The sequence below is a fragment of the Hemitrygon akajei genome, chromosome 29 (assembly GCF_048418815.1).
Source record: "Hemitrygon akajei chromosome 29, sHemAka1.3, whole genome shotgun sequence".
Lineage (NCBI taxonomy): Eukaryota > Metazoa > Chordata > Chondrichthyes > Myliobatiformes > Dasyatidae > Hemitrygon > Hemitrygon akajei.
In genome coordinates this window covers 8,079,700-8,102,013 of record NC_133152.1, presented here as the reverse complement: position 1 = coordinate 8,102,013, position 22,314 = coordinate 8,079,700, and the positions used below count along the sequence as shown (strand labels likewise).

Below are 22,314 nucleotides of genomic sequence, written 5' to 3'. Positions count from 1 at the left end.
GTTCCTCATCTAAGAAAAGATGTGATGGCATTGGAGAGGTTTCAGAGGAAGTTCACAAAGATGATTCTGGGAATGAAAGGGTTATCATACAAGGAACGTTTGATAGCTCTGGGTCTGTACTTGCTGGAATTTAGAAATATGAGGGTGGATCTCATTGAAACCTTTTGAATGTTGAAAGGCCTAGACAGAGTAGATGTGGAAAGGATGTTTCCCATGGTGGTGGAGTCTTAAGACAAGAGCTCACAGCCTCAGGATAGAGGGGTGTCCATTTAAAACAGATGTGGAGACTCCAGAGGGTGGTGACTTTGTGGAATTTATTACGTAGACAGCTGTGGAGGCCAGGTCGTGGGGGGTATTTAAGGCAGAACTTGATGGGTTCTTGATTGGATATGGCATGAAAGGTTATGCGAGAAGGCTGGGGAGTGGGGCTGAGAAGGGGTAAAAATATCAGACATGATTGAATAGCGGAGCAGACTTGATTGGCCAAAAGCCTAATTCTGCTCCTGTGTCTTATGGTCTTCTTGAGGTAACGTCTTTTGAAGATGTCCTCGGTGTTGTGAAGGCTTGTGCCCATGATAGAGCTGGCTGGTCTCAATACCAGATAGTGATGCAACCGATCAGAATCCTCTGAATCATCTGTGGAAATCTGCTGGAATCTTTGGTAGCAAGCTAAATCTCCCCAGACTCAGGAGATGAGGGCATGACCTAAGTGGTTGTGGTCCCTGATGCTGCTTTCCTGTGACAAGGCTTCAAACAAGTGTGCTCAGTGGTGGAGAAGGCATGATGGACTGCGCTGTATCTACTAATTTTTGTAGGATTTTCTCAGTGCCCTGACCAACAAAGGCATGTTTGCTAAATGCTTTCTTTTTTCCATGTCTATCCATGTTGCTACTTTCAGAGAACTATAATCATTGCACCCCAAGAGTTTTCTGTTCTAAAACATTTGCCATAGTCCTGCCACTTACTGCATGTCCTTTCCAGAGTGTAACAAATAGCATTTGTCCAAATTAAATTGCTGTTTCTTACTCTCATTAATGATCTTTGCAATCTTACTTAAAACTTCCACTTTTCAGTATGCCACCAATTTTTGCATCATCCGCTAACTTACATGCCTATAACATTCCCATCGAAACCTTTAATGTAGAAGATGACCAGTGCTAATCCCTGTGGCACATCAAGGATCACAGACCTCTAATCTGGGAGAAAATGTCCTCCACTACCACCCTCTGAATCCTGTTACTAAGCCAAGTTTGTATCCATTTTTATTCTAGAATATATTTTTATCACATTTGGGAATATTTTAACTCCATATGCCAAAATCTTTGTGAGATCCATTGGTACTTTTATATCAGTGGAAACAATGACACAATCTTCCATTTGGTTCACATTATCTTTTCCATTTTCCTGTTCAGGGTCTGTCAATGTATATGATGATGCTTGTGATACATTAAAATAAAATTGCAACAACATGTGGTAATGTATTAAGGCTAGCATTTAAGGAATCAATTGTAGGACAGACTCAGTTCTTTTACATTGTTGATATGATGCCCATTCTCTTGAGTGTTGGTACATCAAATGTGCAAGTGTTATGTGAAGCAGGTATAGTTTCAGTTGGTTTTACAGACTGGTGGTGTGAATCATGGACAGAAACCATGGGTATTATAGCAATTAATACTGTCTCACAGTTGCAAGGGTGCAAGTTTGATCCTGACTTTGGGTTTTAAATATATGGAGTTTTGGCCAACTGATCCGATTTCCTTCCACAAGCTCGAGACATGCTAGAAGTCTAATAGACAACATGGTCAGGCAGCATCTGTGGAGGCAACTGGATGGTCAGTGTTTTGGGGCTATTTCCCCTTCCACCATCGACTGTTCATTTCCCTTCACAGATGCTACCTTGATCCACCGAGTTCTTCCAATACTTTTCTGGTGCTCTGGATTCCAGTACAGGTTTCCCCCGCAATCCGAAGGTAGAGCATTCCTATGAAACCGTTTGTAATCCGAAATGTCGTAAAGCGAAGAAGCAATTACCATTAATTTATATGGGAAGAATTTTTGAGCGTTCCCGACCCAAAAAAATAAGCTACCAAATCAAAGCAAGTAACACATAAAACCTAAAATAACACTAATATATAGTAAAAGCAGGAATGATATGATAAATTTGCACCCTATATAAAGTAGAAATATTGTAGGTACAGTGTAGTTTCACTTAATAAATTCGGGAAGGCAGCGAGCCAAAATAGATTTGGAGAAAAAAAAACAGCACGTACACGCATGCGCAAACAACTGCTGGCACAAGGCTTCACGGTCAATTGTAGTCCTTCTCGGGGTAAACACACATATAAAGCGGGCGTCTTTTTTTCGTAAAAGCGAAAATCCTCTTTGGTTAGCGAAAACAGGTACTAATGTACCGTAAGTCTTTCGTAACAGCAAGTTGTCGTAAAGCGAACGTTCGAAAAGTGGGGGCCACCTGTACCTGCAATCCCTTGTGTGTACAGTAAATTCTCTTTAGTGTGACCAGAGAAGTTTAGGAGTTGATGAACAAATAGTATAAAGTAGTTTAGTAGAGGAAAATTGAGAGAGGTGGATTGGAATCAATGAGATTCTTAACTTGGGAATTGGCATGGACTTGTTGAGTGGAATGACTGCTTTCTTTGTCATATGTAAGAGATTATCCCCAGCAAACTCGATTAAAAACAGCATTAATGATGTGCATCTGATTGTGAACTTAGCCAAGTACGTAAGGGATTCTCTGATTCATGGCCTCAGCTGGTAACTGTTGAACTCAAGATGAGCACGTTCCATGTTTCACCACTGGGTATGATCGAATGAGTTTTAAGTTGCTATTTTGAGGGAATCTACTGCAGATGTTTATTTTGGAATCTGGATTGATTTCTTTGGCTTCTAATGAACAAATTACATTGTATTCCCCCAGGTCAATTGCAAGTTATGTTCTCAAACTCCTCTCAAGGAACTCAAAAATAATCCAGGGTGATATATTTGGATCTTGATGTCACACAATAGTGTGTTGCCTGTTGCCTGTTCCAGTGGTTTGGCTGTGTGTTGATGTATCATAGCACTTTCTGTAGAAGTGTCTTGACCAATGTTTTTCTCCCAGAATCAGCACAAAATTCTTAATTTTTCTTGCTGTATGAACCCCTTGACCTGTATACCCAAATCCAGAATGTTCATACCTGCACTTAAAGTAGTTCCCAGATGGCACTTGAGGTACTTTCTGCTGTGTGGTATGGTAGTGTAGTGGTTTGCACAGTACGGGGTTCAATTTCTGCTATTACCTGTATGTTCTCCCTGTGACTGTGTGGATTTCCAGGTGCTCAGTTTTCCTCCTACAATCCAAAGTCCTACCGGTTGGTAGGTTAATTGTACATTATAAATTGTACCATGATTATGCCTGAATTAAATTGGGGTTGCTGTGCAATGCATCTCAAAGGGCTGGAAGGGCCTATTCTGTGCGATATCTCAATAATAACAAAAGTAAACTCTGCTGGAGAACAATCCATTTCCTGGGCAGTTAAAAAAAAATATATACCTAATTTAAAATGATAGTCTTAAAATGGTAATTTTCCATTTAGTCGGCATGTTTTAAATTTTGATTGTATTCTCTAACTGTCATTTTGATCAGGGTTATAAAGTTCAAGTGTTGGGTGCCATTTGTTTGGGTAGGATGATTCACCAATCATGCATTGTTGAAAAATGTAAGTTGCAAGACATTGAATTTTTTTCAGCAAGAATGTGTGTTCCCGAGTGATTAGCAAGCCTGCACAAAAACAGGGTTAATTTGATCACATCTCAGACAGCAAGTAGTCCTGGTCACCATATTATGGGAAGGCTGTGATTACACCTAAGAGGCTGAAAAGTAGACTGGAAAGCTATCATTGTGGAGAAAGGTTAGATAATGCTTACAAACCTGCAAACTTGTTGCTGGAAAGTGGGATTAGACTCAGTTCATTGAGGAGAAATGTAATGGGTGATGCTGAGATACACCCCAGGATGGCTGGAACACCTCATCGGTGATGTAACCTGCGGTCACTTGTAATGTTCAAGCTAAGTTGTGCACAGCCACCTTTTGCTGCAAGCACACAAAGGAATTTAAACTGCGCACAAAATGTTGTCACCCTCTACCTCATTGACATGTTAAGTATAATTCACGATCAGACACAATCACATTTCCTTTTCCAATTTCTGATGCGGACAGTGTTGACAATGTGGAGTTTGCTTTGATTAGTCTGCAGATTTTAGAAGTGGCTTATTTATACTATTTTTATGAAAGAACTTACTGATTCACTATGTCGAATTCCAAAGAAACCAAAGGTGTGAAGTGCATTTAAAGCAAAATGATTTAATGAAATAGTAGAAACTGCTACACCAAAAGCTCATGAGGGCAGGGGCATATGAGAAGTATTTATGTACAATACAGAAACTGAGAAGAACTGGTGTGATATTTGGAAACTTGACTTTTTAAAGCATCATTTAGCAAGCAAATCACATGGATGGTGTGCAAAAGCTCCGGTGAGAAAATCCGTCATTATCTGCTACAGGCCTGCTGTGAGAGTGCAGATGAAAGAGAGCAAAAATGATCAAACCCAAAGGAGATCAAAGTTCTTATTGACTGTATTTTCCTAGCTGTTAAAATGAATATTTCTGTATGTAAGATTCAGTGCGCACCTGTTGTCACTGGACAAAAAATTGTTGAGCGCAAGATTCTTGCATTCACTGGTCATTGCAAATTAGAGGGGAACATTAATCATTGGGTAGTTTTGGTATTTCCACATCACACTTTCTCGCCTAGGTGACCCAGCCAGGGTTGATCAGGCCCAGGCTTGTCTCCCAGCATCACTGGTCCACGGGTCACACCTCTTTGTCCATAGTCATCTGGCGGCTCACTCAGTAGCCTGATGGCCCTTTACTTTGCAGCCCCATAATGCCAAGGATAGAGTAAGTTCTGCATTGTGAGCAGCCAGCAAAACCTCTACACCCCATTCTTTGGCATTGCTCTACCAGCTCCTAGTTATTTGGGTTTATATTCAAACACCTCCTCAATCTAGTCTTCACAAGGAACTGTCATTCTACCATGAACAGATGCTTTGAGGTTTCTGACAGAATGACCATATCAGGCCTCAGGGATGATGATGTGATCAATTCAGGAAACTTTAATTGCTTGCCAATATCAACTTTTAGGGTGGAATAATCTCTTCAAACTTTTCTATAATTTTAATTTTGTCATAGTAAAGCCAAGCTCGCAGTTGCTTCAACATTCTCTTTATTAAATGTGGAAAGAAAGAAAGGGCAGTATTCTGTTTCTGTAGGACCTTTCAAGTCCTTGCGTTATCCCAATTTATAATGCATAGCCATATAAATTATGAAAATTCAACTGTCAATTTGCACATAATGAAGCTCTGTGGTAGATTTTCGATTGGTTCCTAGGTTTTGCTAGAGCTGAACAATCAATAACATTTGGGTGTGATACTGGGAGAACTTCCTTACGATGTTAAAGGTGTCATGAGATTTTATTTGTCTGCTTATTGACATGACAATAAGACATGGGAGCAGAATTAAGCTATTTGGCCCATCAAGTTTCTTCTGTCATTAGATCACGACTTCCGTAATTTATTTTCCCTCTCAACCCCAAGAACCCATCAACCTCTGTTTAAATTTACGCAATGACTTTGCTTTCACAGCTATCTGTGGCAATAAATTCTGCTGATTCATCTCCCTCTGGCCAGAGAAATGCCTCTAATCTCTGTTGTAAAAGGATGTCCTCTAATCTGAGGCTAAGCCCTCTTGTCGCAGACTTTCCCATTATTGGAAACATGAAACCTCCTCTGGACTCTCCAATTCTAGCACGTATTTTCTTAGATATTGGGCACAAAACTGCTCCCAATACGCCAAATGTGTTCTGATCAATGCCTTTTAAAGCCTCTATATTATATTCTTGGTTTTATATTCTGCTCCTCTCAAAATGAATGCTAAAATTGCATTTGCCTTCTTTACTACTGACTCAACTTTCAAGTTAACCTCTAGGGAATCATGCATTTGAACTCCCAAATCCCCTTACACCCCTGATATCTGTAATAACTCCCCACTTAGAAAAGAAATTCTGCCTTCGTTCCTTCTACCAAGTCACACGACCATACATCTCCTTGTACTGTATTTCATCAACCCATTCTCCTAATCTAAGTCCTTCTGCAAATTCCCTGCTTCCTCAACAGTGCCACCTCCTCCACTGATCTGCATCATCTGCAAACTTTGCTGCAAATCATGCTCTGATATGTTTTGCAGCAAAATAAGTCTTTTGAAGATTCATCCTGCAGTAGTGTAGGAAATACAACAACCAACTTGTGTGCAACAATGACCCATAAAATCAGTGTGATAATACACTATCTTCAGGGATTGAGGGAAAATTATTGGGCAAAGCAAGGGGGCGACCTCTCCTATGGTTCTCAGGCACTGTTCAATCCATTACATTTATCTGAGTGAATTCTTGAGACCTTAGTTTAATCTAATAGAACATATCTTTATTCTGGGCTTGAGTGCAAATGCAAAACATTCCCACGGGTCATATGTAATAAGATACTGATATTTTTAATCATAACACAAGTACCATAGTTTTTAAAGTTAAGAATTCATTAAGTTGGTTAAATTTAAAATCTTCACTGCTTTTCTAATTAAATCTGATACTTATTATTAAAATAATGCCTTACCTGCTCCCTCAGTGCATATCCCTGTTCCTTCCAGCTTAGCGTTGGTAAGTAATGCATTTTTTTAAATCAAGTATTCTAGGCTCCTTTTATTGAAAAGAAGGTTTGCATTTATATCATACAATCAAAACGAGGGAGCTTGTAAGTACTCAGGCACACTGTGTGCTGGGAGCATCTTCGTTTCAGAATATTGGAGTCATCTCTTGATATTCATCAGATTGCTATGGCAACTGTGGGTAGTCGTACGGGCAAGGCACCAACTAACCTCATGTAGGGGTACAGCACCAAGTTCGGGAACAGTATTGTCCCTCAACTATCAGGCTCATGGACCAGAGAGGATAACTAAATTCAACTTCATTCACTTCATCACTGAAATGTTCCCACAACCTGTGGACTCTCTTTCAAGGACCCTTCAGATTTATTGCTGATTTATTTATTATTTCATTTTTTCTTTTGTTGTCTTTTGCATGTTGGTTGTTCGTCCATCTTGTTGGGTGTGCTCTTTCATTGATTCTATTGTGTTTCTTGTATTTACTGTGATTGCCCACAAGAAAATTAAGGGTTGTATGTGGTATTATATACAGTATGAACTTTGATAATAAACTTTTGAACCATGCACAGGCAAGAGAGAAGCAAGTCTTGTGAATAGTAACCCTGGTCATAATTAACAGGCTGGGTAGAATAATCCAAACTGTCTGACATGGCCTGATTGACAGTATGTTGCAGTGCCTTGCTCAAAAGACAATAACTCTACCTGTGCAGTATTACTCGCACTGAATACAAGTGCCTAAGATCTTCTGATTGGTATGTTAATTGGCTGCTCTAAATTACCTTTGGTGTAAGTAGGTGGCAGTAGAATAAGACAGTGGGAAGGGAGTTAATAGGTGAAAAATGGATGAATGCACTATGATCAGTGGTGGTATGGTGAGGGTAAGAGAACTGTTTCTGTGCTGTATGATCCATGTCCGGGCTTATTGTCATGGGCATACATACACAGCGTATAAATTTGCTCTTTACTGCAGCAGCAGCAGTACACATTACAAACCTGGCAAACATAAGTTACAGAAAATTAATATTAATTATACATAGATGACAAAATACCCAACAATAGACATAATGGCATTAGTCAAATTGCAGGAAATATTACAGTCTGAGGTACAGCTAGGGTTTTTCAGGTTAGTTGAAGAACCTGACAGCAGAGGAACTTTGAGGTGTGGGTCATAGGCAGCAATGAGAAGAGGATGGAGGTCCCTGATGATGTCTCTACCTTACTGAGGCATCACCTCGTGTAGGTCTTGAGGGTGGGATGAGCAGCTCCCACAATGGAACTGGCTGCAGCTTCTTCCGTCCTTGTGCATTGGAGTATCCATACCAGGCCGCGATATAACCAGTCAGAGTGTTTTCTACTGGAAAGCTGGAGAGGTTTGTCAGTATCTTTGATAATATGTCAAATCTCCTTTAAGTTCTAAATGTTCACCTTTGGAGTGGGCAAGAATGCTGCCATCTCAGCAGGGTCTTTTATTAACGGTATGCAATTTATTAAAATTGTATCTGAACAGCTGTTTCATAGTGACATGTAATTAAATTTGAAAGTTTCTCCATTTTAAAAAAACTGAAGAAATTAATGGACAACAAAAGCATTGATTAATTCTAATAACATTTACATGTATATTTTTCAGTATCAGATATTTATTCCCATGGTGAATAAAATGATGATGCGCCACAGGATAAACCATCAACGATATGATGTGTTAGTATGTCGCATTGTAAAGGTGAGCTTAGATTCAATTCCTGTTTCAAGTTTGAATGTGCAGTGTCTCCTGAATTCTACTTTGTTTAGCCCGAAAGCTTCAACATCTTTTCCCCAAGGGAGGAGGTAGCAAGTGCAGGTTTTCCTCCAAGCTGCAAGCCATTCTAATTTGGTTATATATTACATCTTAATTAACTGAACATCTTTCGGTTAACCTTAACTTTAAAATATAGTTAGTCTGCTCATCAAAAGAGATCTGTATTGTAGAATTCTTCTAAGTTTATCACGTACTCACAGTGTGAAGGTGGATATGTATTGATCTAAATTTTCTCAGGCCTGAAATGTAATTTTATGGTAGCATTATTTGATTTTATCAAACTGGAGTGAAATATTTCTGTCACATTTCTCCAGATAAATAACGTACATTTTTGCGTGACAGTAGAATTTGTAAGTATATTTACCAATTTGTCAGAAAGCTCTTCTTCACAGCCCTCCCATATACCAAGCCTTCTGTTTCTGTGGGGGTAATATTTATTTGGTTTGTCAAAACCATGTTGAAAATTGCCTTCAGTTCTGTGTATGATTGATCATATAAGTCTATTTTACCAAAGCAAATTTGCCGAGTTGTAATCTTTAACACAGCTGAAGAGCTTATTTATAAAGTAGCAATCGGTGAATAAATAGCCTGCTCCTAGGTATAATAACTCCTAGGTTGTACTGCTCAAGAAAAAGCCTACATTCTCTTTCAATTGTTAAGGAAATTAATTTAAATTGATCTGAATGTGCGCAATAGGGTTACACATTGGCAGAAGAAGAGGAAGAAGAAGATCAGCGCCGGAGTTCACGAGGCAACCAAGGTGACAGACTGTCAAGTGGACCTGTCGAGACTCAACCTATGAAGAAATTGCATGTTAGCACCACCAATCTGCAGAAGGTTTGTACATGATTATAGATGAAATTAAAGTATAATTTTAAGTATGTATATTTTAAATGAATGTTAATGGTGGGCAGCAGAATCAGATGTTAGTCTTGAATTATGCATGAATTTATCAAAAGCATTTTTACTATAAAGTTTAACAGAAATAGCTTGTTCCTTTTAAGTTTAGACACTGTAACAGTGACTTGTGTGGTACTTTGAGCAATAAATGTCAATGCCACGCAGAAATTCTTCATAAGCCTCATTGAGATCCTTAAATTACACACTGAATTTTAAAAGCTGCTGAATACGTATGGTGTAACTCATGGCAAATGTTAAATGTCAAAAGCATATTTAAAAGAAAATAATTAGCAGCTTAAATCAAATGTCAACTTTTTCCAGCTCCCTTGGTGGTCTCCATGCCTGCATATGCCCTATTTAATGTAGAAATATAATAATTAATGCTCTGTTAAATACTGTTTAAACAGATATTAATTGTAGCAGTATCGTACTGCAGGTATCTGCTTACAGCACTGTAGACCCAGAAATATTAATATTTTCTGATTACCATTAAAAAGTATAGTTCACAATTTTAGTTATAGTGCAACTTAGAAAATAGAATATGTAACACTTACCCAACAGGCTGGTATATGTCTAGGGGAAAAGGAGATCCAGCCACACACCAACCCCACCTCCCGTACACGCAGGTGCTGTGAGAATCAAGTTTATGCCTCGCGCCCGCACACAGTATCAAATTCACACCAGATACCATTATGAAATACACTTTAAAGAGTTTACTAAAACTAAAAGAGTACTAGGCAATACAATATATATGAAAGGAAAGAAAAAAAACAAAAGGCGCCAACTTATCAAAGTTCAGTCAGTTTAGTGCACATCGTTGGAGCTCAACCATCGAACCATTCAACCCCTCGTCGCTTGCCTCCGACCTCCACGTCTTCACACCTGGGACCACCCCCAGTGGTCAACCAAGCAGTGTAGCGCACGTCCACCTTCCTCGGCGTCTTCCTCTCGACTCTCCTCAAAAGACCGCGAACCCCCCCCCCCCCCCCCCCCCAAGTTCCCAGCCTCACAAGACAAAATAACATTCCCCATTGGTTAACAAATGAATACAATCCCCATATCAGCAAGTCTAAAGCTAAACAACTGCGAGAGAAACACTTATCAGACAAAGAAGCATTCCTACTCTTAACAAACCAAAGAAGCCTTTTTGAGTAGCATACACAGGACATTGTACAAATATAAATAGGGAAACCAAGTGGTCTGGGCATTACATAAGTCTCTTCCTACTCCTCTTCGTTGTGTGTTTGTCAGCCTTGGCTTATTTCTTGGCAGTTTTGTCAATGATTCAGGTTGTGGGTGCAAATTCTGCTCCAGATAACTGAGCACAAAAATCAAAGTTGATCCTCCAGTCATGATAGAGTGCCATCAGATGGGGCATTAAATTGAACCTTTGTCTATATTCTTGCATGGATACAAATGATCAACTAGTATTATTTTAAAGAGGGCCAGGGTCAGTATTTCTTCTGATTAATGCCATTATATTAAAAAAAAACAGGTCTTTATCAGTGTTGTTTCTCTGCTGTGTGCAGATTGGCTGTTCCTTTTATTAACTTACAAGAAGTAGGCTTCACTGACGTTGGTAGCATTTAATGCTGCTACATAATTATGCTTGGGAAGGTGGTGGTGAGCAGTTTAGCAATGTGGAGGAATTGGTTCCAAGTTACAACATAGCCTTTAATTCAAGATTGCTTTATTGGCCATCATGCAATTTGGGATCTTGTGCCTGCAATTTTGAAGTACTTCATTGGCTATGAAGAACAGCTGTTGTGAATAGTGTTATCTATATACAAGCAGTGTATTGTTTCTGCCTGGAATTCCCTAAAGTGCATTTTATGATGATTGCCTTAATTAATTCTCACAATAGCAATTTGTACATTCTAATCACTTTCTGGATAAAGATATTTTACTTGAACTCTCTGTTATGCATATTAGCAACATTCTTTTTATCAAAATGTAAATGCTGTTTTCTTGGTTTCTGTTTCTGAGGTATTAGAGGTTATATTGACGTAAAACCAGACTTTGAGTGTTAGCTGTAAGGAATAATACCTGATGCATTTTTAATATATTCTTATTAAAAATACCAGAGTGAACTCTGTTGCTAATCCGTTTTTTTGTGTGACCTTAGAACATAAAGGAAGCATTTTTTATCCCCCTTTATGCATCCCCAAAGCATCTTAGAGTCAGTAAGTTACTTTAGAATTGCTAATGTAGGATTTGAAGCAACAGGTTTGTATACAGCTCCCACAAGTAATAATAACCCATTATTTGCCTGTATAATGTTGCGTGAGGAATCAATACTGACTAAGACACCAAGGGAAAAATACGCTGTTTCTTCTTCAAATTAATTCTACTGAATCAACCTGATGGGCCCCCGTTTAACATTTCATCGAAAGAGCAACATTTGACAGTACAGCAGTGGTTACCATGGCCGTTAGAGAACTGATATAATGCATGTATACAAAATAAGAGTGAAATAAATAGATGAACTATAATTCAATAAAGTAATATTAAAATAGCTATGGCAGGATGCTGTTTATTGACTACAGCTCACCATAGTTCCTGCAGCCCTGATTGAAAAGCTACGGAACCTAGGCCTCTGTACCTCCCTCTGCAACTGGATCCTAACCAGAAGACCACAATCTGTGCAAATTGGAAATAACATTGTCACCTCGATGGTAATCAGCAATGGTGCACCACAGCAATGTGTGCTTACCCCACTGCTCTACTCTCTACACCCATGACTGTGTGGCCAGGCACAGCTCAAATGCCAGCAATAAATTTGCCGATGGTGCAACTATTGTTGGCAGAATTATAGGTGGTGATGAGAGCGTACAGGAGTGGGATATATCAGCTAGTCGAGTGGTATTACAGCAACAAACTTGCACTCAATGTCAGTAAGACCAAAGAACTGATTATGGACTTCAGAAAGTGTAAGACGAGAGAACACATGCCAGTCCTCGTAGAGGGATCAGAAGTGGAAAGAGTGAGCAATTTCAAGTTGCTGGGTGTCAGTATCTCTGAGGATATAACCTGCTCCCAACATTTTGATGCAGCTACAAAGAAGGCATGACGGTGGCTATATTTCATAGACAGAGGAGATTTGATATGTCACCTAAAGCACTTGCAAATTTCTACAGATGTACCAAGGAGTAATGCCTAAAAAAGGCAGGGTCTATTGTTATGTACTGTATTGTACTGCTGCCACAAAGTTAACAAAAATCACAACAAATACTGGTGATATTAAACCTGTTTCTGATTATTTTAGTGGTCAAATATTCATTTCAATTTGACGATTCATTAATTTTCATGAAAATAGAATGTGTTACTAATTAGAACAAAAATCATTGTTTTAACTGGAGTAGTTTAGAAGATGCTGTTGGTGATATTAACAACTGGGAGCTTAATACATACATGACATTCCTTTGTTCACTAATATGAAGCAGACATTAATTCATTAATTTAACTATTTTTTAAATTGGCACTGTTCAAAAGGCTGTTAGCAAAATTCAGGTATTTTAGTGGGATCATGTTAATGAGTGAGTTAATTGAAGCTTGAGCTTCTGCAGTGAACTGCATGACAAAATTTCACAAAAGAGTAATTGTTTTCACTTTATATTTCTTTTTCAGGCATGGGGTGCAGCCAGAAGAGTTTCTAAAGATGACTGGATGGAATGGTTGAGGAGATTAAGTGTGGAATTACTAAAGGAATCCCCATCACCTGCACTTCGCTCATGTTGGTCACTAGCTCAGGCCTACAATCCTTTGGCAAGGTAAAAGTTCTAATTTTACTTATTGATGCCAATTTGTAGATCATAAATAAGGATCAAGATCATTTCCTAGAGTGTCAGAATATCAATCTGTGGAATTCATTACATTAATGATTACATAAATTTCATTAATGATGTAATCATCATTACATTTTTGGAAAAAATACAGCAACCTTTCCAAACCACGTTTGAAGTCTTCTTTCTGGCGTCATGTGAAGTCTGCATCAAAGCTGGCCTTGCTTCAGACATCCATTGTTGAATGATATGCTGACATTCACTGTCTAGGCTTACACTTAAAGAATAGTTACACTGGAGAACTAAATAATGTCTACATGTTATGAACAGTAAGAGGAAAATAAATTGCAAGGATACAGGGAAACAGGAAAAGAGGAAATAGAACTACCGATGGGATTACTGCTCTTGGAACTGATGGGCCAAATGGACTAATCCTGTGTTGCGATAAGTGTAAAATATGAAATATGCATGATTAAATACATTGTTATACTTTAGATAACTTTTCATTTCTTTCCTAAAGCAAATTTTTCTTTAAACAGGCAGATAATTTTGTTTCCTTAATATATGCTAATTATTTTGACCTTTGTCTTAATACAGGGATCTGTTTAATGCAGCCTTCCTCTCTTGTTGGTCAGAACTGCATGAATCACAGCAAGATGAGCTGATCAGAAGTATTGAGCTAGCATTAACTTCTCAGGACATTCCTGAGGTCACACAAACACTGCTGAACCTGGCAGAGTTCATGGAGCACAGTGACAAGGTAAAAGAGAAGAACACATACTACAGGAATTACCTTGCAGGTCCAGCAGAGTCTGTGGAAAGTGAAGCACGGATAAGGTTCTTGGACCTGAATTGTTAATTCTGTTTCATTTTTCACAGATACTGCAACACTTGCTGAGTGTTTTCATTTTTTTCCTTTTTTAAGCCTAATTTTCAGAATCTGCAGTTTTTTATTTTGGTTTTCAAAAGAGAATCTGAACTTTGTCAAATCAAATTCTAAAATATGTTTACTTTATAGAAAAATAAGGGTGGCAAAATGGTGCAGTGAGTGGAGCCTGCCCCATTAGTCAATAAAACTATGACAAAAAGTTTGCATTTCTTTCTCTAAATGCCTCAATTCCCTTAATAACAATGCTCATTTAATAGTCATGGTCCTTGGAGATGGGATATTCTTAAGATTTTTGGTGCTCTAAGTGAAGACATTTCTTCTTCACTGCTAAATTGCCGCCTTCATCCTGAGGCCACAAGAGAACTACCATTTAGTTCTGACTGATAGTTGAGGCATAAGCCCTGATTGTTGCAGCATATACTCTGACATTCAAAAAGACCTGTAAATTCCAACTGCCAAGCTTTACCCAGATAATAAGGCAGTTTACAATATCTAATGCCATTGGAAATCCAAGTCTATTAGTTTATGAATTTTCCCCTTATTTACTCTACAACTTGCTTCTTGCATCTCTAGAGCAGGGGTTCCCAACCTGTGGTCCACAGATCCCTTGCTTAATGGTATTGGTCCAAGTGTAAAAAAAAAGTTTGGGACCCCCTGCTCTAGGGGATTTGGGAAACATGATTTCCATTTCATAAAACATTGTTAATTCTGCAGCACCCTGTTGTTATTTTCAGCTGTAGGCTTATGTCCTTGAATGCTTTGGCAATTCCCACACGACTCCTCGTCAAACTAATTCACCTATATTTATATATATTTTGGGGTTTTTTTGTAACATTTACAAGCTTAGCCAAGAACCTTGGGTATCATTCCGCTAAAAAGCATTCTGCATCCCAATTTATGGTTTAAATGTTTTATTACGGGTTGTTTTTACCTCTTGTATGATACTTTTCTGCTGTGTATCTTTTTTCTGAAATCAAGAACTAATTCTTAATTATCCCATGATCAACTCTTGGCAATGTTCGCGAGATCAAATCCAATTAACCTTATTTGCACAAAAGCTGTCAATGTTGCCGTCTACTACCACTCTCTAGCTTCTGCTAAGCCAATGTTGAAACCAATTTACTACTTCATCCCGAATGCCAAGCAACTGAACTTTTTGGACCAGCCTCCTGTGTGGGACTTTGTCAGAGTCCTTGCTCAAGTCCATGTTGATAATGTCCATTGCCTTCATCACCTTTCCTGGTAACCTCTTCAAAAACTATTGATTGATTAGACACAACCTAGCACGCAAAAGGCCATGTTGTATATCACTAATCAGGCCCTGTCTATCCAAATACTTATATCTCCTATTCTTGTATACCTTCCATTAATTTATGCACAACTGACCCCAGGCTCACCAGCCTAAAATCTCCCGGCTTGTTCTTGGACTTTTTACTTGAATAACGGAAGAGTATTAGTTATACTTTAGTCCTCTGGTACCTAACCCTTGGCTAAGGATGTTTTAAGTTCCTTTGCCAAGAATCCTGCAATATATTCACTAGACTCCTACAAGCTTGTAAGGCCCTAGAGACTAATTTGGTTCAAGAGAGTAAGGACTTCCTCTTCTGAATCAGGATATAGTCCGTAACCTTATGACTGTTTTGCCTTGGTTCTGTAGACTGTGTCAGTCTCCTGAGTAAATACAGATGCAAGGGATCCATTGAGATAACCATATAACAATTACAGCACGGAAACAGATCTACCCTATCTTTCAACTCTATCCATAGATTGCAGTGATGATCTTCAAGTGGACCAATTTTGTCCCTTGCTATCCTTTTGCTCGTAATATATCTTTAGAAATACTTGGGATTGTCCTTCATCTTGTCTACCAGAGCAACCTCATGCCTTCTTTTAGTCCTCCTGATTTCCCTCTTAAGTGTTCTCTTGCATTTCTAATACAGGTAGTCCCCAAGTTACGAACGTCCGACTTACGGACAACTCGTACTTACCAACTGAGGAAGGAGAACGCCATCCACTGTTTTAAGTCAGAACGCGACGCTATCTGCCATTTTAAGTCGGATCACGACGATGTCTGCCATTTTAAGTCGTTGCTGTTGACACTGTGTTGAGTGTTTAACTTTGTATTTGGCTTAAAATTTTCTTAGTAAGATTCACCCTGACTCCGGTTCGGCTGGTGGCGCAGTGAGATCAGCACTGGGCTCAAGTTCGATCCAGTGACAGACCGCTCCCGTGCCGGGTTGATGTCAATCCAGTGACTCCCATACCATCCGTGCCGGGTTGCTGTCAAGCTTGAAACTTGACCTCATTAAAAAAAAACACTGCCACCTCCAGTTTAAATTCCCATATGGAATATTGTGGAGGATCAAATACCCAAACCCAGCACAGCCCCCACTTGTCCCATTTAGCCTGTTTCAGTGTGGTGGTCCTTAGGACCCAGCGGACCTCGGGAGCCGGCGCAGCTCGGGACCCGCCGCCCGCAGTGTTTCTGTTCCGTTGATGGGAAGCGATCGCAATTGAAAATAAAGTGAAAATAATAAATGTTTGGAAAGAGGTGAAACACCATCAGTCATTGGAAAAGCATTAGGCTTCAGTTGGTCAACGATCGGAACAATTTGAAAGGATAACGGATAAAGTGAGAATAATGGAGCACGTGAAAGGCCCTGCCCCGATGAAAGCTACAATTATTACGAAGCAACGCAGTGGTTTAAGTATTGGAATACATACATTACTGAAGTGTTTTACATGCATAGAAAGGTAAAATATATACTAATACTAAGACAAATGTTTGACTAACTGACACTAAGTAATACCGGATGTACTTATTCCGACTTACGTACAAATCTGACTTAAAGACAGACTCAGGAACGGAACTCGTATGTAACCCAGGGACTGCCTGTACTCCTTAAACATCTTATTTGATCCTTGCTGCCTATAACTGCTAATGGACACATACTTCTTCTTAAAAGGGGCCTCAATCTCCAACAAAATGAAGACCAAGGTTCCCTCAACCTGTAAACCTTTCCTCTTATGTTAATGGGAACATACAAAATCTGTACTCTTAATATTTCTCTATTGAAGGCCTCCAATTTTCCAAGCATTCTTTTGCTAGAAAACAACTTGTCCTAATCCACTCCAGCCAGATCCTTTCTGATGGTGTCAAAATTTGTCTTTCTCCAATTTAAAATCTCGAACTAAGGATCAATCCTATTCTTCTCCACAATCATCTTGAAGTTAATGGAATAATGATTGCTGTAGCTAAAATGTTCTTCACACACTTCTGACCTTTCAGACCATAAGTCCTAGGAGCAGAATTGGGCCATTATCCTTCTCAACCCCATCCTCGTGCCTTCTCCCCGTAACGTTTTTTAATCAAGAACCTATCAACATCCACTGTCCATAGCATTGAATTCCATAGATTCCCATACTCTGGCTGAAGAAATCCCTACTCATCTCTGTTTTAAAAGAATATCCTTGTATTCTGAGTCTGTGTCATCTGGTCCTAGACTCTTCCACTATTGGAAAAGTCCTCTCAACTTCCACTATATCTAGGCCTTTCATTATTTAATACGTTTCAATGAGATGCCTCCTCTTCCTACTGAGCTCCATTCAGTACAGGCCCAGAGCCATGAAAAACTCCTCATTCTTTAATTCTTCCATTCTAGGGATTATTCACAAGAACCTTTACTGGGCCCTCTCAGATGGCAGCACATCTTTCTTTCAATAAAGAGCCCAAAATTGCTCACAATACTGCAAGTAGGGTCTGGCCAATGCCTTATAAAGCCTCAGTATTACATACTTTTATATTCTAGTCCTCCCAAACTGAATGCTAACAGTACATTAGCATTCCTTACTACTGACTCAACCTGCAAATTCACCTTGAGGGAATCCTGCACTGTGACTTTGTACCTCAAATTTCTGAATTTGCTCCCTGTTTAGAAAATAGTTTATGCCTTTATTCTATTCCTTCTACCAAGGTACATGACTGTACACCTCCCTACACTGTATTCTGTCTGCCATTTCCTTTGACCAGTTTTCTAATTTGTCAAGTCCTCCTTTAGACTCTATGCTTCCTTAATCACTGCCTGTCCCTTCACCTATCTCTGTATCGTCCGGAAATTTGGCCACAAAGCCATCAATTGCATTATCTGGAACATTGACATGTAATGTGAAAAGAAGCAATCCTAACGCTGAGTCCTACTGAACACCAGCAGCCATGTGTAGTTTCCTAATAGGAGATAAACTATCATGTTTTCTCTAGTTGGGACCTCTATATATTGATTAGGGAAACCTTCCCGAACACAAATTACCAACACTATCCCATCCAGTCTTTTTATAATAGGAGTCCCAGTCAATATGTGGAAAGTTAAAATCATCTACAATCACAACCTTGTTTTTCTTGCTATCTCTACAACTTTGCTCCTTGATGCACTATCAATGACTCCAAAAGACTGGAAGTAGACTAAATTCTGAAAGGCTTTTATTAACAGTAAAATGGATCCACGTCCATGCTGTATGTCTGTTCTGGACTGTGGAAGTAGCAGTGACACAATCACCTTTATTCAGGGGTCTGTGGGAGGAGCCACAGGAGCAGTCAGCAGAGGGGCGTGTCAGACAGACAGACAGACATTATTGATCCCGAGGGAAATCGGGTTTCGTTACAGCCACACCAACCAAGAATAGTGAAGAAATATAGCAATATAAAACCATAAATAATTAAATAATAATAAGTTAATCATGCCAAGTGGAAATAAGTCCAGGACCAGCCTATTGGCACAGGGTGTCTGACACTCCAAGGGAGGAGTTGTAAAGTTTGATGGCCACAGGTAGGAATGACTTCCTATGACGCTCAGTGTTACATCTCAGTGGAATGAGTCTCTGGCTGAATGTACTCCTGTGCCTAACCAGTACATTATGGAGTGGATGGGAGTCATTGTCCAAGATGGCATGCAACTTGGACAGCATCCTCTTTTCAGACACCACTGTCAGAGAGTCCAGTTCCACCCCCACAACATCACTGGCCTTACGAATGAGTTTGTTGATTCTGTTGGTGTCTGCTACCCTCAGCCTGCTGCCCCAGCACACAACAGCAAACATGATAGCACTGGCCACCACAGCTTCGTAGAACATCCTCATCATTGTCCGGCAGATGTTAAAGGACCTCAGTCTCCTCAGTAAGTAGAGACGGCTCTGACCCTTCTTGTAGACAGCCCCAGTGTTCTTTGACCAATCCAGTTTATTGTCCATTTGTATTCCCAGGTTTTTGTAATCCTCCACTATGTCCACACTGACCCCTTGGATGGAAACAGGGGTCACCGGTGCCTTAGCCCTCCTCAGGACCACCGCCAGCTCCTTAGTCTTTTTCACATTAAGCTGCAGATGATTCTGCTCGCACCATGTGACAAAGTTTCCCACCGTAGCCCTGTACTCTGCCTCATTTCCCTTGGTGATGCATCCAACTACGGCAGAGTCATCAGAAAACTTCTGAAGATGGCAAGACTCCGTGTTGTAGTTGAAGTCCGAGGTGTAGATGGTGAAGAGAAAGGGAGACAGGACAGTCCCCTGTGGAGCCCCAGTGCTGCTGACCACTCTGTCTGACACACAGTGTTGCAAGCGCACGTACAGTGGTCTGCCAGTCAGGTAATCAATAATCCATGACACCAGGGAAGCATCCACCTGCATCACTGTCAGCTTCTCACCCAGCAGAGCAGGGCCGATGGTGTTGAACGCACTGGAGAAGTTAAAAAACATGACCCTCACAGTGCTCGCTGGCTTGTCCAGGTGGGCGTAGACACAGTTCAGCAGGTAGACGATGGAATCCTCAACTCCTAGTCGGGGCTGATAGGCGAACTGGAGGGGGTCTAAGTGTGGCCTAACCATAGGCCGGAGCTGCTCTTGAACAAGTCTCTCCAGGGTCTTCATGATGAGGGAGGTCAATGCCACCGGTCTGTAGTCATTAGAGCCACTGGGGCACGGCGTGTCCAGACATGTCCATACAGATAACCCAGTTACAACCTATATACATGATTTACCACACTCCTCTAAATCCTGCTGACTATTGGGAGGTGCTTAATATTCCAATAATGTGGTCACCCCTTCTTATTCCTCAGTTCCACCCATGTAGCCTCAGTGGATGAGACCATCAGTTTGTTGTGTCTACCATGACATTTTCCCTGATGGGTAATGCCTTACCTCACCGTATTTCTAATATTGGCAGATTTTTGTTGAATTTCACATATGGTTTGTCTTTTTTTTTACAATTGCATAATTGCACCAGCTGCTTTGGAGAAATGTTCATAAAAGAAGGTATTGCAAGATGTCTAATTCCTGTATTTTCTTCAGGGGCCTTTACCTTTGAGGGATGATAATGGCATTGTCCTCCTTGGAGAGAGAGCTGCTAAATGTCGTGCATATGCCAAGGCCTTGCATTATAAAGAGCTGGAGTTCCAGAAAGGTCCCTGTCCTGCAATTCTAGAATCATTAATTAGGTAAGCAGAGCTGTTTTGTTTAAAACAGCCAGAGACTTTTCATGTACTTTAGTTTGTATTGCAGTGGCAGGCCTGAAAAATACTTATGATTAAACTCTTCAGGGTTGGGAGGCAATTTGTCACACCATAGTGAAGTTTAAAAGAAAAGAATTGCTTTTGTCTTTTCATATCCAGCCATGTTGGAACCAGTGGAGCTGAATGCATGCTAGTGTGTGCAAAAGGAGTTTAGTGCAGTGTATCTGTATAATAGCCCACTCTTGTTCAATTTCATGCACTTTTCCTCAAATTAAGTCATCATGTTGCACAACCAGAGAGAGAAAGTGTATCTTGTACGATTTAAGGATTGCAGTTGGTAGTTATTGATGTTCTGGTTTTCAAATGGCATATAAACGTATTTGACTTTTGCATCTGTAAAAAGAATTTGAGCTGCTTATGATGTGAAATTGGCAGTGTAATTCAGCAGAATACTGCCCACCATGAAGTTGTACGGTGATGATATTTGCATCGAGGGCAGTATACTGACTGTGAAGCTACTTTACTGGTAGAGTTGCCTTAAGAAACTTTTTACATTGAAATTCACAAACCAAATCTGTACATCTGAGTTAAAAGATGGTCATGAGTAAAATGTGTTTACTGTTAAAACAGGCATTGATAAAAACAGCTGTTTAAGTAAAATGTTGATTTTAAAAACAGGACATGTTGTCTTTATGTTATATTTATATTAACCAGATTTCTAACTTTTTCTTCCCTCTTGAGAATTTGTTCTTACATTTGGAAAATGTCTCAAGTCGTAACATGGTTAAAAGTTCCATTGTATGAAATGTGTAATGCAATTTTGTTTAGATTTTGGTATTTTAGAAGAATTTGCTCAAGTTTTGAGATTTGATTAAATATCAGTAGAAGGTTATAAGTAATTACACCATTAATTAGCAATTTTCATTACATTTTTCTTCCACCTAAAAAAAAATCAGCTTAATGCTTTCTTAATGGAGAATGGATAGTTTTGCTTGTGATAAGTTTGTGTTTAGTTTTCATATTTTAGAATTGAACTCAATCTAGCATTCTCAAAGTTTTTAAGAAAATTATTTTTTCGGGCTTGTGTTGAAGGGACTACTGCCTATCTATTTGTTCAATGATAGCAATTAATCCTTTCCATGTTGGGCATCTTTATTGGTTTTGCTCAAACACACATATTGGAGAGATGAGGTGCTCATATGGTTATATTTCTGGAAGTTATTCTTGATTCTTTTCCCCTGTCTTTTTCCACATTATATTCCACTTTTTGTGCAAATTATGTAAGTAGAAAGAGGTTTTAAATTTGCGTCTAACTTGCTTGCATTGTGAAAGGGAGGAGTGGGTGAATGGGAAGGGTTGCAGCGATATAGCTGGGATAACGGTATAACTGTAGCAGAAATAAAGAGCGGCTGTTAGAAGTATCTTCAGTTTTTGTTTTGACACTCAGAATCTGGAAAGAAAATTTATCTTGATCAATGTAAAAGAATCAAAAAATTATATCACAGGAGGTCATTTAGCCCATCATATATGTACTCTTCCAAAAAGACTACCAAATCTAACCCCACGTTCCAGCTCAAAGTCCCCAACTCAGCAAGTCATACCTCTAAGTGTACAATAAGTAATGGTTTAAAGGTGATGAGGGTTTCTGCCTCCACCATCTTCTAGGCAATGAGTTGC

The 22,314-nt window shown here is 39.5% G+C and overlaps 1 protein-coding gene across 3 annotated transcripts in view; it reads left to right on the top strand.

Annotated features, from left to right (window-relative positions):
• Window positions 1-22,314, top strand: part of mtor (mechanistic target of rapamycin kinase) — a 319,886-nt gene that overhangs the window by 125,489 nt on the left and 172,083 nt on the right. For all 3 annotated transcript variants that reach the window (XM_073031667.1, XM_073031668.1, XM_073031666.1), the window contains exons 24-28: window positions 8,399-8,491; window positions 9,263-9,403; window positions 13,094-13,236; window positions 13,846-14,008; window positions 20,477-20,622. In XM_073031667.1, coding sequence (XP_072887768.1) covers window positions 8,399-8,491; window positions 9,263-9,403; window positions 13,094-13,236; window positions 13,846-14,008; window positions 20,477-20,622 — 686 coding nt within the window. The remainder of the gene's footprint in view (window positions 1-8,398; window positions 8,492-9,262; window positions 9,404-13,093; window positions 13,237-13,845; window positions 14,009-20,476; window positions 20,623-22,314) is intronic.